This window comes from Callionymus lyra, chromosome 9 (assembly GCF_982586985.1).
Source record: "Callionymus lyra chromosome 9, fCalLyr1.hap1.1, whole genome shotgun sequence".
Taxonomy (NCBI): domain Eukaryota; kingdom Metazoa; phylum Chordata; class Actinopteri; order Syngnathiformes; family Callionymidae; genus Callionymus; species Callionymus lyra.
The window spans coordinates 9,623,938-9,643,129 of NC_141826.1; the positions used below are offsets into that span (position 1 = coordinate 9,623,938).

The 19,192-nt window shown below is 37.4% G+C and overlaps 1 protein-coding gene across 3 annotated transcripts in view; it reads right to left on the minus strand.

The window, feature by feature from the left end:
- gria1a (glutamate receptor, ionotropic, AMPA 1a) overlaps positions 1-19,192 on the minus strand; it is a 92,220-nt gene that overhangs the window by 61,423 nt on the left and 11,605 nt on the right. For all 3 annotated transcript variants that reach the window (XM_087799626.1, XM_087799624.1, XM_087799625.1), the window contains exons 3-4: positions 7,033-7,272; positions 692-876 (exon numbers count right to left, since the gene is read on the minus strand). In XM_087799626.1, the coding sequence (XP_087655752.1) occupies positions 692-876; positions 7,033-7,272 (425 nt within the window). The remainder of the gene's footprint in view (positions 1-691; positions 877-7,032; positions 7,273-19,192) is intronic.

Consider the following 19,192-nt stretch of genomic DNA (forward strand, 5'->3'; position numbering starts at 1 on the left):
AAAGTATATTTATATTTGCTTTGAATGAAGGCCTGCATTGCATCAAATAATTACATGATTTATTATAATAATATTTAAATAGCACTTATTGTTACCTGAAGTAAATCTTCTGTCACATTGGTTATGTTTTTTTATTTGAATTGCAAATAAAAACTATGTTATATATTTATTTGTATTTCCCAACGTTATATACATGTATAATAAGGATGTTTAACGGCATCATTGTTTAAAAAATATATTAACGATAAAAATATTTGAGGAAATAATCATTATAAGAAAGTAATTAATTGACTCAAACTCCAATCTCTGACATTACATCCCATAATCTATCAAATGTGTCGTTCACAAAATAACTTTGCATCACAATAAAGACCAAACAGAATAGATTCTAAGCCCCGCACTCTGACGCAAGAACTAAAGAGTCACTGGTAAACGATCCATTCAGAAGAATCATCTTTGTTCTTGTATTGTCGCGCGTTAATCCTCAACACTATACCATCCTCCGACTCATTGTGAGTTCCTGAGCTGAGATCTTCTTAAAAGAACCGACACGACTGAGCAGATACAGTCGCCAAATATTTACACGATTCAAAATCTGTCTCCACCGACACTTGTATCCTTTTTTTTGTCTTTCTTTACATTTGATCATGAACCAAAGAGGCCATGACCGACCACTGCGATGCGTAAGTACCTTTTTAAGGATGCCGGTGAGCCTCTCCGTCTCACAGTCGATGATGATCTGACCCTCCTTCCTCTTGTCTAGATCTTGGAACACTTTCAGGAAGGACGCCTCAGTCATGGTCTCCACGTTCACCGAGGTCACCAGCCAGTTTCTCTCTGCCGCCGTGTCCAGGACCTTCTGCAGCACAGACAGGCCTGCAGAGAGGAGAGTGGAGGTGAGGACATGTCTGCAGGTGATGATATCAGATCATTTTGTCTGATAAGAAATTACGTTAGAAATGAAACTTCTGTTTTGCCTGGTCATTGAAGGCATCTCTAATCCCTCTAATGCTCAGGACCCTTAATGATTTCAACTACACATTTTTTATCCATATTCCATTTTAGAATTACAGTGTATTTATTAATAAAATACTTTTATGCAAATCTTGATTACGGCAATAGGTAAAAAGTCAAGCTGAAGTGTAGTTTGTGAAAATATTGATGCATCGAAAATAAGTTTTCACAATACTGTAGCGACTGTATCCACATTTTTTTAATGATTTGCTTTGAAATAATATGTTTAGTCTGTTTGTTTTTTGTTTTTTAAATATTTCACATTTCAATAAAGTGTGTCTAATACAATTTGATTTGTTGAACATGCAAGTAATCACTGCGTTTGTTCATTTTTGTGTTGCAATTAAACCTGCGGTTGCTAGATGGCAGCAGTCATTACGTCCACAGCAATGAAATCCTGCAAGATCCCTGTGATTGCTGAGGACGAGAGGATACAGTCGCTTCCAGCAGCTTTTGTATCTGATTATTGATGTTTTAGAATTTAAAGACCGCATGACTTGATGAAGTTGTAGCTGAAATATGTACTGTGAATCAAGTACTTGGACTCCAAATATATCCTTGTTTATACTGTAAAACAATGTATTGATTGACATTTTTTTGGTTTTAAAAGGACACATTAAAGGAAATGTTTAGTTGTTTCAGAAGTAAATACACATATAAAAAATATCGTATTGTTGCTTTTATATCCTGATACCCATCATATCTCTTTTAATTCTTGAAGGCTGCTCAACACTGAATGTACAATAACGCTTGTTTTTTAATGTTACTATCACCACTCGTTTATTGAATGTAATATAATTGATTGTTGGTTCTCTTTTTTTAATAAAGTTGTGTACTTCAAAGTAAATGCTTATTCTTTTTTAACCATGGTATTGAAAGTATCAAAGTATCTAAATAATGTATTGGCATCGACTACTGAATTTCTGGTATCCTGGCAACCTATCCTATGACAACCCTACATATTATAGTGATGGGATTATAAGGTATATCACCAGCTAGATTTACAAGGACGGGAGTTGAGGTGGAAGTCTCAGGTCACGTATAGAGAATGCCTATTAGCTCCGGTGGATTAGCGTGAATTCGTAATAATCAGTTGAGAATGGCTGCTTAATAGAAGAAGGTCAGCAGCTCAACACCGTGTACACAATACAACCGCTCTCGACAACAACATTGGAGGCGTTTAGTTGTCAAGAGTTTTGGTGATCTGATGCTGGAAATCTTTATAAATCCAAACACGACTCGTGATATTAATTCTTGAGCCGTTTGAATGAGCCAATTCCCACTTCAGCCGTTGAGCAAACAAAGCATGTAAACAGCGGCAATTACAAAAACCCAGCAATGTAAACCAACACATGATCCGTGTTTGCTCGTCCTGCCATCGTCTGTCAAACACGGGAATTTCACGTTTGCATGTGCAGCTTATTTCTACGGGTACATTCGGGCGTTCTATGCAAAAGGTTCTTCCTCCATCGAGAACAAAGACACGTCGTCAGAGAATGAGGACGGCAGTCGCAGCCTGGAAGGATGATTGCTCGGCCTTATTTGAATGCTCACCAGCTGCTCTCCCGGCAACTCCCGGTGCCTGTTCGACAAAGGCTCATTAAGGGATGCAAAGATGGATGCCGTTTCACCTTTGCATGCAGCAACAATGCATGTGAGTAATGGGGCGAGTGGATGGCGAGAAGAGGAGGTGAATAAGAAAAACAGTAATTGGTAAAATAACGAACGACGGGAAACACAATCGTTTATTTTAGTGATTCTTTAGAAGAGCTTGATTGACGCTTTTCACACTCAGTACACAAATAAAAATCTCCTTTTTCTTTGATTGATGGATGTTGAATGTGCCTGACAAATAAATTAAATTTACATTTTTTAAATGCTCTCTTCTTTTCTCAAATACAGTTGGAATGAAGAACGTTATTTCATTTTCATGTTGTCTTTTTTACTTTTACGTCATCTAAAATATGGTCTCAAACTCAAATCTGACTCTATTCGGAGACTTCCAATGAGAGTAAAAAAGGAATTTGAGGTGTTTGATAAAGAGAAAACCACAGAGACAATATATTTTGTTGAGCTTGCAGCGTAGATGACCCTTCTGTCGTCTCTGGGTCAGGGTGACCCGGAGAGATTAAATAGGATGCGCTCTTGTAGATTCAACCTTGTCAACAAGTCACCTTGTTCCAGTTATTACTTGTTTTCCCTTAGAAATTTACAACATTCATTTATTTATTACATTTAAAAAATATATGTTGGTTTAGGAAAGACACTGAAAAACCCTTGTGTTATCTCAGGGTCAAGGTTACCCGGAGGTCCTTCCATAAAGGCATATGCGGTGGTGGAGATTGTTCAGCTTGACCCAAACACAAGGGATAAAACAACTACATTTTGATTTCAGGGCTTTTGGTCATCTTGACCCTGAGATAAGAGTTCAATAAATTATTCTTATTCGTTGTTGTTTTGTTGTCACTTGACAAATGTGTTACATCCCATTAATTGAGATCAATAATGTTCATAGAAACATTAACAACAATTCTATTGAATCAAATTGGAATCATACCAGACTTTACCCAGGTATGAAAAATAAATTCAAACCTCATATAAATGTAGTAGCCTACATGCTAATACAATTAAAACGTTATGTTACCAATGTAAAATGTTAAAAGATGTTTGTAATCACAGATGTATTAACTAAATTGAACTACAGGTGGTGGAGTCCTGGTGAGTTCAGCACCATGGAGAGCTCCAAGTGTTCCATTCATTTTTTAGCATCATTTTAAGCCTGTCTGTAAATTGTTAATAAATATCGCACAGAGAACCTAAACTTCCCATCACTCGGGCACAGAGCTGGGCTGCAGCCAGAAAGATGGATCCAATACCTATTATCTTCCTCCACTTCTCTCATTCCACGTTTGCCTCTCGCCTTTTAAATGTAGCTTTGTGGCTGAATGCTGCCCAATAAATCAGAGCCAGTGAGGAAGATACACTCCTCTCAGGGAGCCCCGGAATAATAATATCATAATGGAATCTGGCTGTCGGAGCCAACCTTCTGGCCACAGGCGATACATAAAGACAGCTGGATGAGGCGTCGAGAGTTTAAGAAAATGACACTTTGAAAATCCATTTGCGGGAATATTCTTTAAAATGGGTCGGACAGGCAATCAAATCTATTTTCCTGTCATCGTCGGATGAGGAGGGAAATATTAAGTCATACATCAACAGTGTCTGAAAGATGATTTGTTTCAAGAAGATTTATTTTGTTTGTTTCTTAATTGCAATAGCGCAAAACTATTAGATACACTTATTAAAATGGATCTAAACCGCTGCTTTTAATGAAACAACTTTTTTTCAAATAAGAAAATAAATTGGATTCTTATTTATATAATTACATATATTTCCCTTTTGCCTCATAGATGCTACAACAGATCTCCCTCTTTTACTCTTCGCTGGTAACTTGTGAATCATGTATTTGTGTATTTTTACAATTTTGGCCTGTATTTATTTTATTGTTTTTACACGTATTTAATGATGTTTGTATGGATGGGTTATTACCGCTGTACAACAACATAACTCCTTGGGGGGATCATTAAAGTATCCGTCTATCTATACAAGTTTATCTATATCCATTTAAAAGTATTTTTATTGTATTTTATTCTCTTTTTATTAAATAATTATGACACTCTTGGTACTGCATACAATCCTGTTATTTTAAGTCACTTCCCGCCTCTCGTGACCAAATAAGCGATGGTGGTAATGGCCAGTATTTTTCTCACTCAAGAAAAAGACCCTTAATGATATTTTAACTCCTACAACCTCGGCAAGACAAATGAGAACCCTCTGTTTTCTGTAGTTTACATATGTTTGAACTTAACGTAATCGTTTTAATTTGATGATTAAAATGTTAATCATAACCTTGAAAAAACCAACACATGTTTGTTGATTTCTCTTGTTTAAGTCAACGTCAGATCAACCAACATATATATGCCTTGAACTCACTGATCTTGAAAGGCTCAAAATAAACCTGACACAGGGCAACTGCAGTCGTCTCCAGGCAACAGAGTACGACGGGTTTCACCGTCACTCAATCATGTGGCAGTTGACCTCAGTCGCAGTGACACACAAACGCACACTTCATGAGTGTATAATTGAGATATTACAGTGGACACGCGTAACGTTGTGGCCTAATGAGGCTGATGTCCAGCGTGAAACATCCTCCGTCATGACTCATCCACGACATTTTTTTTTGGTTATGTTAGAAGTTGCGGTGAGACGTCCCTGATAGTCATCACCGAGCGTATGTCTGAACACACCTGGGACCACCGTATCGCTGGAGTGGGGGGAGGTGGGATGTGAAGGCAGCAGGTGCTGCTCTTTATTTCCGTCTGCCTCCACGTGAGCGTAATCAAGATGTTCAAACTGCAACACTCGGAGAGCGTTGCGATGCCTCTGACAAAAGAGCTGCGGCGAATAGCAGGTTAACGTCGATCGGGAGCTAAACGAAAGTCGAAATCTTTTGTGCTTTTTGAGGGATTTATCCGTCGCCCGTCATCGCTCGATGCTCATGTTCCATCATTTCAGGATCTGGAAAGCTGCTGGAAGCTGAACAGTGCGGATGATTTAAACTCCTTTGCTGTCGTCATGGCGATACGAGGACGACTAATGGCAGCCTGCTCAAAGCACTGCTCTCTTGTCTTTAAAGGGCAACTAATGTGTTGATTTAAGTGTCTCTTGAATTCATCTTGGATGGTACAATTCAGCTCGTCTCATAAAGAATTGTCAAGAAGACATAGACATTTTTGGAGTCTGTGCCCTAACCAGGTTCGTCAATTTAATTCTGTATTTTCAATGTACCTTGATAAAAATAGTATCTTGAAAGCCACTTCATGAATTACATTACAGCAGAGACTCTCGAGTTCACACTTGTGGTTGCATTTCACAGCCTTTTTTTCTGACGATTAAAATCTGATTATAAATGCAATTACGTACAAGAATGGTTTCCAGCCGCAGGTACAGGGACCAGGATTTAAAACCGAGATACACAGAAAAAAATAAAATAATGTATATAATTTATGTTTTATTTAATATAATATCTACTTCAGAAGAGCTCTTTTGACACTTGTAAGTTCCTCGCACACGCTTCCGGACCAGAGGAGAGAAATCCTTCCAGGCTGTTGCTCCTAAGCTTTGGAACGATCTTCCTCTCTCTGTGTTTGATGATCTACTGACTCCTTCAAGAAACATTTTCCGACTTTCTTATTTGTTCAGGCTTTTTCCTGACTTTCTGGGACTCCTGTGTTTGTCTTATGTGTCTTGGCCTTTGAAAGTATATATTTTAACTGCATATTGTTTTTGATTGTTAAAGCGCTTTGAGACCCTGGTCTAGAAAGGCACTTTACAAATAAACTTTACTTACTTACCTTTTAGTGAACTTTATACAGCAGCTGAGTGTGTCGTGCTAAAGTTTACCGTAAACTTTGAAAAAAGTGGTGATTTAGATTGATGAACAAATACATCTATATCAATGATAAGGATAACATATTAACATTTTAAAAGGTTTGATTCGTCTTTAAATGAAACTTTACTTAACTATTTTCTTAATAAATTTGGATTAAAGTAATACATTTTATAGTACTTTTTTTTTTAATTACCCACAGAAACTAGGTAATAATTAAAAAAAAAAATGCATATAAAAACAGTAATTGAGGCAGAGAAAGCATTCACGTAGAAAAGACAAAAAGTTCAACAACTGTTCAGAAGTTACTGAATTAACAAAGATTAAGGTTTAAAAGAAATGCTTGTGTCTTGTGTAATGGCCGTCAAATACGACAAGTGAAAAGCTCACATTTTACGCTTTCCTATGGCGTTTAAATTTTCCCTAAAGAACAAACCTTTTCAATGTTGAAAACAGGAAATGAGACAATAATGGTAAACATTTTGGAAGATATAAACATCAAATCAAGGACAGAACGGTTCATAATCACACTAGTTAAAGCAGGTAGAAGAATATCTTCGGATTCCTACCTGAGTCTGAACTGTACATGTAGACGAACTTGTTCCATCCGTAGTGTTCGATCACTCCCACCAGAGCGTCCTGAAGCTCCGGCCTCAGCTGGATGACGAACTGATTGGCCGTCTCGATGGGGAACGAAGGAGTGACGAAGCAAACGTGAAGAGCGCCACAGAAGGACATGAGCATGTTCACCGTCTTCCTGTCGTAGAGGCCGATGATGGCGTAAACACCCTTGGAGAACTGGGAGCAAACTGCAAGAGAAGAAAAAAAAAGGGGATTTAAGTTAAAAAAGAAGAAGCTAAAGAAAAGTGTTTCTTTCAATATAAATGTTAATATTTGAAAAGAATCACAATTTGATTCCAGGATGTGCAGGGCAACAAAACAAAAATGGAATAAATCATTTTATTAAAATACGACTCATAATAATGCTGGAAAAAACTACAAACAAGCTTTGTTAAGTTGCTCTCACTTCACTTCACTTTCACTATTTGCATTGTATGAATTAGAAAAACATGTATTTTACATGCATTTGGATACTTATTGTAGCAGAAATTATTATTATTATTATTTTTTAAATGTACTAAATAACTGGAGAAGCTAAGTACTCTGTCACAGCCAAACATGAACATCTTCTTCAATAAAATGGCTTCACGTTGAAAGAAATAATGAAAAAAATCCAAGTAAAAAAAACTTTAAAATCAGTTTTTATTCCCTGTACTATCATTTTCATGCTGCACTGTAGCTTATGTATTGTTCAGAGAAAAAGGAAAATAGCTATTTTGGTGTTTGCGTTTACAAAGTGAACATTTTCATAAGCTTTGACTGTGTGATTTATTAAAAATGACATTTTGTCAAGTTGTTCTTGTAAACTTTTTCAATAGGAAGGCATGAATAAATGCTGGTTGTGGCCTCAGTGTGAAATATAATGTATATATATATATTCAGAGATCTTAATCATGTTCACGTTTTTTCCAAATCCCAGCGTGTATATGAGAGTGTCATGTGCAGGAGCTGAAGTTGATATGGTTTCCAGGGGTTAATCAATGCACTCCTGGTGTTTTTTAAAAGCAGCGAGAGACGAGTCTTATATATTCCGTCATTTCTATTCATTGTACATCTGCCTCTCAACGCACCGACACAATCTGTCATGCTCGAATCTTTCCCCCCCCCCCATGTCAACAGCAAAACCTATCTTGCCAAAGCTATTTGTGGCGATGGGTGATGCATTATTATCGCAGTATTTACCAAACAGATTGAAGTCACGTTGTGAGGGGCCGGCATGCTCCCGGGAGAGGAAAAAGACAGAGATGATGGCCAATACCCAAAGCGCCTAACCTGTCACAGACCTGCCCCCTCCGGGGCCGGCACGAGCGTGACGGAGCCGGAGCGCGAGGCGAGCGAGGCTTTACATAAAGAGACACAGATGTACGCGGCCTGGAGGACCCGGTGACTCACGTTACTTAAAGTGAGCCTTGAAATAGACTATTTTTCGCCTCACAACACTGACTTAGTAATAGAAACTAGCTCTTCTTCATGCCTTGTACTTGTAAATGGACACTCTCTCGGGCCGCGGCTACGTTCCACTGGCACATTTCCCTTCTGACAATTTTCCTTTTGAGTGGTGACCTCCGTGTTCTGCCGGGATCATAATGTAATGAGAACATGTTTGACTTTCAGAGTAGCCTTTCTATTAGCCTGCAGTCCAACACCTTAATATAGTGGAGATGATTCAATTTCCATACAGACGCACTCACACAAAAACTGTTGGAGTATATGCTACTGGTATCAACTGGAGAGGCAGTGAGAAAGTGCATACCTCTGCCAAGGATCCTAATTTGGTGTAACTTTAGTGAAACAAAGTAAACTTAAATCACTTAAATAACATTCTATTAAACAGAGATACACCTGTGACTCTCGTAAACAGAATAATAACACAGTTGTTACTTGATGTTTTTTATAAAATCAAATTTTATTTATTTCCATATTCCGACACAAAGCTGTGTGTGTGACTCAGCAGTGCTGAAAATAATTTTTGGTTTGAGGTACAGAGGATTTATTTATACAGTGATAAATAAGTCAATTTATATTCCAGCGATTTGGATATTTTGAGGCTTGAATTACATATAAAAGTATAACTACTAGAGTTACTTCTTAATACATTCACATTAAAGTACTACATTATTCAAAAAGTCAATGCACAGAAAACCTAATCATAAACAAAATGATGACAAGAAGAAATTAAATTTTATTCAGGAAAAAAATAATTTAAGTTCAAAAGACAAATGTATTATTATTAATATGTTTCCATAAACAGATTTTGTCTGTAAAGAATTGCATCTTCTAAGGTAAGTAACTGATAAATCACTTTGAAGCTCCGACCTCCATGAAGGCCTAAAACATTGAAAAAATATGCATTTTTTATTAAATAATTCAAAAACCCTTTTAGAGGTTATTTAAAGCTATGAGTTAATGGGACAATAGGTCGCTGAAGTGATCTCCACAAGACACTAGAGAAAGAGAACAGCTCATTCTGCACCATCGATCGAGACAAAACTTCAATTTATTTGTGGATCCAGATGGTCATTTAGAACATATCCACAATGCACTCGTCTTTTTCTTGTATAATATATCTCAATGGTGGAGGTAAGTACATTATTTGAGCTTAAAATGGTTAAGAAAACATAAAGACATGTTAAAATACCAATTGAAACTCTGGTAATCTACGCCATCATTGACAGAGGTGACCCCGTTGAACAGCATCTCCAACACGTTTGCTTCATGTTTCAATTAACGAGGCTGTCAGAAGACGCTTGTTAGCGACGCTCCACATGTGTAGTGACACTGGGAGCCGGGGTCGAGCGACCCAAAGCGTCGTGAAGACCAGAGCAACACCTGTCCACGCTGGCATTCACCACGGCTACAGCTGCCATGGCAGCAGGACTGCGGTTGCCGGGGCAACGCTCTGTTACTCTGGCACAGATTACAGTTGTTCGGAGCTGCTAAAGGACATTCTGAAAGATGGAGTGTGGAACTGGGAATGTTGAGACGTTTTGTCATAATCATGTATTCCCTGAAGCAAGGAGCGAGTTTGCTAAACCGTCTTGGCCTGAACCACTGCGAGGGTTTTGGAGGAAACCTTCAGGAAAGTGTTCAAAATGTTAAGTTGAATTAACGGAGCAGATTTTGGTTTTTCGTGGCTGCAGGAAGGAGAATTGAATTGATAATCGCACAACAGGAGCTGCTGTCAGAAAGCACTCACCCGCCCGACATCGTCCCTGCTCCGTTTCCTGTGCCCGGCAGCTGTTGCTCTGCTTAGCATGAGCTAAATTCCAAACGACAGAAGTGTCTGCGCCGGCTGCACAAGGAGGACGTGTTTGTGACAGTCGCCGCTTCATCCCAACTTGCAATGATAGGAACGCTTGCTCGAGGGTTTCACCGACGGGCACAGACTCTTTGATGACGGTGAAATGTTTTAGGAGATGAGCGACACTGTGGCACATATTCGACAAAAGGACCAAGACTCATGAATGTCTATGATTGTGAAAAGCGATTATATACCTTGAAAAAAAATCCCATAAAGTATTTAATTTAAGAGTCAACTAATGCTAGTGGAACCTTCTTAAAGAGGCTTGTTGGCAATTAAACCGTATTTATGTTAAATATCTTTAACTGCAAAAGGAAGTATACTGAAAGAAAACATCAAACTCAAGGCACAGGGGCAAAATTTGGCCTGCCAAGTGATTGTGTTAGGCCCACTCACCATTAAACACACTAAGATTGTAATTTAGGAATTAATACGATTCATGAACTGTTTAGAAAGTACCGTGAATGAGGGTCAAACTTCTATTTGGGAATTGAATTTGTAATTAAATGATAGGGATCTTGCTGAATGGCATTGATTCTGTTGCTTCAAAGAAGAAAGCTACATTGTTTAAAGTACATCTTTAATCAATATTTGGCAACAAGACTATACTAAAGAGTTGCTTAGTGGCCAGGTTTACCAGATTGGATTATTCTTAAGGAGGTAAAGAAGGTTTCGGCTGAGAAGGAGAGATAAGATACAGGTGTTTTCCAGGCTCTACAGACAAGCAGAACCTTAAGATTAAGCCAAAGAAGCTTCAAGAGAAACTCTTAGTGGGAGCTGTCCACCACTGTGGTTCTGAAATTCTGATCCTTTTTTTGTTTGTTTGTTTTGATGATTAAATTGCATGGTGTTTTATAAGGTTATGTTTTGAATTTTTTTTTTTTTTTTATGTGAACCGTAGCTAGTAACATGAGCAGCAGCAGTTAGGAACCATATAAGTAAATGATGAAACCTTCAAAACCTTCCTGGAGCCAGATGGAAACCCAGAACACGACTAAAATTGAATCATAGAACTCTTATGGTAGAAATCAAGCAGAGAACTAAAGATGTCAGCTTTCATTAAAAAACAGCAGAACCCCCAAAAATATATCAATGTTTCCGTCCGAACCTTTCTGAATAATTTGCATTTTTAATAAAAGGTCCCTGGTATCTTATCTTAACACTTACTTATCCTTCACTGTATCTTCTGGACACGTCAGGGAAGTGAACTTCATAAATAAAATATAATTGAGTAGACACTGCCTTACCGCCTAAAGATCAATATCTATACATTTAAACAAGGGTTTGGATTTTCATTTTCTCAACACAAACTAATCAATACGTGCACGATGAATTATACAACAGGCCAGTCGGTGTTATTATTAATATAAAATAAAAAAAATGTGTCTTCAATTTCACCGGAGAAGTCAGGAAACAAAGTGAATCGGGGAATCCTCAGAAGGACGTAATTCGATACATCTCACTGTATAGAAGATTTAGAATCTTCAGGAAACATCCTACCCTCGTCTCCCGGGGACGCCAGCGTTGTTTTCTCTCGGCACTTCTGAGGCCAGAACACAGAGAGAAACGCGGTGACAGAGAGCGAAGTTCAGCTGGAGGTTTGCCACTGATTGGAAGGTTATTATTTATTCATACAACAGGTCTTATTAAAGAGTCCCTGAAGCTCGGCTGATTGGTGAGACAAGGATATACAGGCCGCTGCTGAATATTAATCGCTTCTGGAATATTTCCTCATGGTATATAATCCTGTTATTTCCATGGATTTTACCACCGGACTCGGAGATGGAGGCGTCTAAATCCGGAGCTGCTTCCCTCCACCACGGCGTCAACAAAGATTCCCACCTCCGTCATACAGTCAAGATTAATTCCCAGAGCTGCGGCAAGAATATGGTGTCACCTTTACTCCCCAGTGTGAGGCTTTATATGTACGTATTTACAATTCACAAGCTTATCTTTATTGGTTTGGATTACAGCATATGCAAGTTTGATAAACCAACGGATTTCACATGTGGAACACGAACCAGAGTCTTTGAATGAAAGCATAGTTATGGATTAAACTATTAAAGAATATTTGTAGCAGTCGACATCTTAACTTTGTGCTTGACGTTTTAGACTCTAATAAAAACGCTATTTGAATGAAAAGAGACTGGTGGTTTTAGAAAATATTGAAATGGCAATATTTTGCAATATTCTTTGACAAAATACTCCATCGATATTTGCAAGCGATGTACTGTTTAATGGGCTTTCAATTTTTGGTTGGTTTTACAGTTCTATAAAGTGTCTTTAAGATAAATAATTCGAATTATTTTTTAATTAGCCCTTAAAATGCAAATACCCACTGTGTTTCTGGGTGTAACAATCAAATCCGTTGAGATTCCGGCGATGACTGAGGATGAGAGGATACAGTCGACCCCAGCAGCTTTTAAAAGTTTCCAAACACGTGAAAGCAGTTCTGACTTCTTTAAGAGTCATGTGGTCTCTAAATTCTGTAACACCAGAGTCAAGTACTCAGACAGTACTAAAAAGTACTGTATATTGTTGTTCGTACAGTATTCAAATATATCACAATATAATCTATTGTTATGCCTGTATTCAGTTTTGTGGCAAAGACCAAGTATCGAAATATGCTGCGTCTTTAGTGCCAGGTTTTGTTACCCAGGCTTCGTCAAAACTTTAATTTGTGTTTTCTGAAGAAAAACTGATAATTGACAAAGGCAGTGAATAGGCAGTGATTTGTCACTTGTTAGCAATTGTTGTTATTTATGAAGAAAAGAGCTTGCAGTGGAAATTTACCAAAGCGGAAATATTAAACTCAAGCGATATGTGCCATGTACTGTGTGAAATGTCGATTTACTTTCGTTAGAATTTATTTAATTAATTTGGTATTGAAAAATATCATTCAAGAACCGGTATTGAAGTAGCAGTACTTGTATCAAAAATCTTTGATCAATACCAAGCCGTAAATGTGATATTATCCTGCGAATTACCACCATTTTATCCTTCAGTAAAAGAATGGGTCAATGGAAAAACAATGCAGCACATATGAAAAAAAACAATCCAACACTCACCCTAGGTTTGGGTGCAGATGCCCTTAAAATATGGTCCAGCTCTTGAGTAAGTTTACCATGTTACTAAGAAACATTGCTGTGAGTACTGGTTCTGCCCAGAATACACCTGTACTGCGTTTGACAATGACATTACTTTGAGTCTCTTCCAGATGACGGAGCTACTCACTCTATGGAAAAACAAATGTGCTTCCTAGTTTGACACACTTGATTATTAACTTTGTATAAATATAATTTTTGATAAAATCCCATATACGTATGCACTTTAAAAACCCAATCTAAAGACGTTTTAAAATAATCATAAATTTCAAAATCCTTCTACGACAGACAAGAGAGCTTTCGATTACAAACCGTGGAGTCATGTCTCGACAGTTCATAAAAAAGGAGGTTTTTGATGACGGAAAGTCACATCAGTGAGTAACAGAAACCACCTCCACAAGGTCGAGGGGGCACTCCATCAACCTTGGAGCACTTTAAAGGGCGATAAGCTCAACGAGACACTGGACACATCCGTCCTCCGCTCAGCCACCCATGGCTCATAACAAGCAAATCATGTGTGTAATAAAAACTCTTGTCCTCCCTCCGGAACCATCCGTCATCCAGGGGGCTAATCAGCCAAGTTAATAATAGGCCAAAACAAAAGGAGTCCAGGGTGGCTCCACACACAGCGTGTGAAGACTCCCTCGGGTGCTGGTACCAGGACTTGAGCCCTGAAACGCAGCGTGACTCACACTGTGCAAACGATCTCCCAATGAGCCGAGGACAGAGACTCACGAGACCCAAACACGACACTAGCGAAGGGGTTTTTGGACGGGGATGACTCAGCGGAAGGATTGAAATCAGGGCCAGTTGTTGGGTTTCTTAACACAAACAAATACAGTCAGTTTTACACTGAAGTCAAATAAAGAAAAACATTTACATTTTCCCTGTTGAACCCTTCCTACAAAGAAAAAAATCCCAAATACTCCAAAGCCTCTGTATTTGGGTTGAATCTGAACTACACCTTTAAAAGATAAACATGACACAATCAATTCATTTTCACCTTCTGGACCAGAAGACGGTGATGTAACTAGGGTCCAAAATATTAAACACAACTGCACCTAATTCAGTCTTATGAAGTCGCAGTAAAACTGTGACACGATAAATTTTTAATTATCATGTATAAATGTTTCTAATGTCCAACTATTGTATTATTTAACTAATTTAATTAAATAAATATGTTTGTTTTAAGACCCTCTTCCCCTTTTTATTCTTACAATACTTCTTTTTGGAGTGGGGACTTGTTTTATAAAGCATTTTTATAGTATATTTCTAAAAGAAATGTATTAAAATTGGATAACAAAATAACAACTGCTGCTTATTTAACTTTATTTGTGATTTCAAAGCAGTCTGGGCTTCATTTTTTTGCATTAGATTGTTTGTTGCATAAAATGGCTTAAATATTTCACAATATTGAATAAAATCACAACTTAAAGGACAACTAATTTCAAACCCCAGCTCTCCTGACTCACTCACATGTTTCAAATGTTGAAGTCTTCCTCTCCAAGATGCAGTAAGTCTCTCATCATGACCATGTTTTGAACTTATACTTAAAAAGTTCTCCCCCGTCTGAAATCTCAGCGAACGAGAGGTTATGAGGGTGAAGCCCATTATGATGTAATAATGGCTTCACTCCTCCTCCAGTTAGCTGTAATCACACCCTGCTTTGTTTATACAACGAGCCCCTTGGAGTTGGAGACTTCCTGGATGGATGACACGCTGTGAGAAACCTCAATGCTTGAACAGTCACAACAGAGTGGGTGTTGTTATGGTAAACAAGATTTAATCTACAGAAATCCACTGTTTTCAGTGGTAGTATTTTTATGAAAATATATCTTGGTAATATAGTCGTTCCATGAGAAGGCCAGGAGCGAAATGGTATGGAAGTGAAATGCTTTTCATACACTTGAAAAATAAGATTGAGATGATAATTATTGATTTAAAATGAAGCCAGCATCTGTTGCTATGGTAACGCAGCTGTCGGCTATTAATGCGATAATGGCACCTTTTTTTTTCCCTCGGTATGAGATTTTAAATGTGATTACAGACATAAAAGAGTAAAATGGTGATGCTAGACTCCTGGTAGCTGTGGCCCGATGTTGTAAACAGAGCGTGATTTGATAGAATACCAGCAAAAGAGCTTTTGGGAATTATTCAGGGAAGACGTTCCCAGGAGAACATCTACGCCTGACCGACTGTTGCGCTCCACAGAGGTGTGTTCGCTGGTCTCTGGTTGAAACCCCTGAAGCTTTTCAAGCTCCAGAGAGATGTATCGCCTGAGAACGAGCAATGAAACCGTGTTCACGTCACCGCTGGCAATGAGGCAGAAAACGTAGGAACAAGAAAAGAGGAGAAAAAAAAGGCACCGTGAGGAAGTTCAATCAGAAGATTGAGGTGAAACATTTAAGATCAAGATGAAGATAAAATAGTCATTAAGAGCTTAAATACGTATTTAGATTTTTTAAATATCTAAGTTCAAACTTGAAATGTAACTTGGAAATTGGAATTTAAATTAAAACAAGGAAAATATGTAACATACTGAGATAATCACCCATTTTATGGAAATAAATGATTATTTAAAATGTTAAAAAAATAGTGATACAATAATTATTAACATTCTATTTTGGTGTTAAACAAGATAAACTGTATGCAATTTTTACTCATATTGAGCTACATTAAAATACAGCTGTTATGGTGGAGAAAACTTTAGAAAATCAAATATATCCTTAAGTCTTATTGACTCCCAAACCACTTGACACAATAGTTTGAAAATTAGCATGGTTTTAGTGGAGAGGTCAAATCAGGTCAAGGTAAAAGTCAAAGAGAGGTCAAACATGTCCAATTTAGAATTAATTTGAACCATACTTAATACATATTAAATAAGGTTGACTTGTGTTATTTAAGCTAATTTTGTTAATTTCAAAACTAGTCTTAATGATACGGAAAAAAACGTTTTTAAATACGTGAAACTTTATCAACAAAGAATGACATATCAAGCCTTAAGTTAAGACAAAATAACATTAAATTAGACGTAAAATAGGACATAGATATGTACAACTATGCAATAGTTAACCAATATAAGACAATTATTTAAAAAAGTAGTGAAAGGAGGACATGTGTGTTAGATGAGGAGAAAAGTGATTTGAATTTAACGAAAAATAAATGTTGATGTTCTTCTTAGGACCATAGTGGTCGTAACACTTTAGCTATCGTTTAAAATTAAAAATAAATTAAACTAGCGAGCTGAATTGAGATACAAAAATATATTTTGGTGAAAATGTCAGTACATGAGCAGGTAGAAGTGGATGTCATGGAAGTGAAAGGCTTTTAATACACTTAAAATTATAAGATTGAAATGATCATAAGTAAGTAATTATAGTAAGAAACAAACTAAAGTAAATAAAGTAGTAAAATAAAGATACACTGTGTGTTAAATAAGGAGAAATTAAATTAAAACAATACAATCATAAAGAGCGAAAAATAAATGTTTATTTAGGTCTAGTAATCATATCTAGGTCAAGCTAACAATTATGCAACAGGCGCCGGTCGTCTCATCTGTAGAGGTGGAAACTAAACAAGAGTGATCCTGTTGCATAAACCCAAAAAGAAAAGGGAAGAACGATCTGGTGGTGTGCGAGCAGACATGATCGCGGGAGAGTGTCAAACAAAAAGAACAGATGCCAGCAGAGCAGCGGGAAACACGGGGATCACACAGTGAAACCCAGATTTCTTCCATTTCCTCTAAGTAATAAAACAATGGCAGCGCGTTGCCTCATTAAATGGGTAATGGAGGGTGTGAGAACGCTCCCCTCAGCTCCCGACGTCCCCCCTCTCTCCCTCTCTCTGCGCCTCACCCCTACTCACACTGAGGCTATTGTCTCCTCCCAGCTCCTCGCCACATTTGCAATCTGCTTTTCAGCAGAATCCTGCCACCTGCTGAATAAATACTTACCTGGGCAGCGGGTCAGAAACCCAGCCCGGGCTGAATCCTGTCAGGGGGGCAGAGAAATACCAATTATCTCTTTAACAGTCATCCCTTCGCAATTATCTGCCCATCTGCGCATCAGTGTGGACAGGTGCAGGGGTGTGTGGGGGGGGCGGCGGTCGCCCACTTTCATTTCTGGGAACCGAGGATGTGATGGAGGTAGATGCGAAGGATCAGGAGGAGGAGGAACGCCCGCCGCATGCTAATGCATGAGGGGACCGCTGGATAAATTAGCAATTGTCCAGCACAAATTCCAACTGAGCCGCTGGGATGAGGGATGGTCGACGGCGGGCATGAGGCGAATTGATGAGCCGGGATTTAAGTTTGGATCGAGGAGATTAAAAACTTCCTAAAAGATACCAGAGACACAGCAACACGTACATTATTTAGGTAGAAATGATATGTGATGTATGGCAAAAATGTTGTTTATTTTTTCATTTAAATGTAATACAAACATTTTGAATAATGACAAAATACAATAAAATAAAAACTTAATAAATAGTTGTATTTTATATTATTTTATCTATCATTTGCACATATAATTTCCGAGAAAAATGTTTGAATATACATTGTATACAGTATAAGCAATCAACCACAAAAATTGAGACTTAAAATAATAAAAGCCTTAGATATTACTTCAAAGGCTCTAAAAAATGTTAGAAATACAAGTATTTGAAGGATCAGAACTGTCAATAGAAAATCTGTTTAATGACCTCAAGCATGTTTAAGAGCTGATAAATATAAATAATATGAATGTACTTTTAAAAGGACAATGTCTCCATGTCGGAAAAATCCCAGATAGATAGCTGTTTGTTTTTAATGTACTTCTATGCTTATTGTTGAAATGATGCCTGCATACTAAACTCTGTTATGTGCAAGTAAAAATACAATTTATATTTAAAAAAAACATGATTTCTGACTTAACCATGGTTTTACGTAGACTATTACAAAGACACTGTTTCTTTAAAAGTCAATCATAGGTTCAAAGATGGTCACAAACTGCTCCAATGTCAAAATAAAATACTTCCTTTCCTTCCCTCGTGAAGTAGTCCACTTATATTACGAAATCACTTTAATTTCCTGAGTAAAAGCTTATAGTTTCAGATACAGATCTTGAGTGAAAAGATTCCTTTAAGAAGAAATAGATGATTCAACTCCTGAACGTTCAGCTCCTCCACTTTGAGTTAGTAGTTTGAAGGACGTTTGTCTTAAGCAAAAAAATTGAGCTTGAATTTCTTCAGCTTTAGCGAAGAGCGGAAATTCCGTCGCAGCCAATTCATTATTGCACATTTATCTTTCACACCTTCAGCCTGACTAATCGACATCAACACTTATGAAAGACACTGGCGAGACGAAGCCTCGATCGCTATCAGAGTTTCATTTCAAATATTAATCATATTATCTTCTCCGTGATTTAAACTAGAACCACATTTTAAAATGCTTCCATTCATTTAAACTTGAGAAACCACAAGATATAGACTTTTCAATTAAAATGTAATTATACAATTATAATAATAAAATATGGTTTTAAAACTAGTTCTTAATAAAATCCATTTTTAATTGGTTAAATAGGTTTTGACTAAGGTTTATAAACAATAATAAAACCTACTAGTCTATGTCAATCGTTGAAAAAAAGTGAAAATGTGAGTTTTTCCACACGAAAAAAAATGGAATTAGATGTTTTAAAATTACAGTAATTAAGTAATTTCTAAACTTAT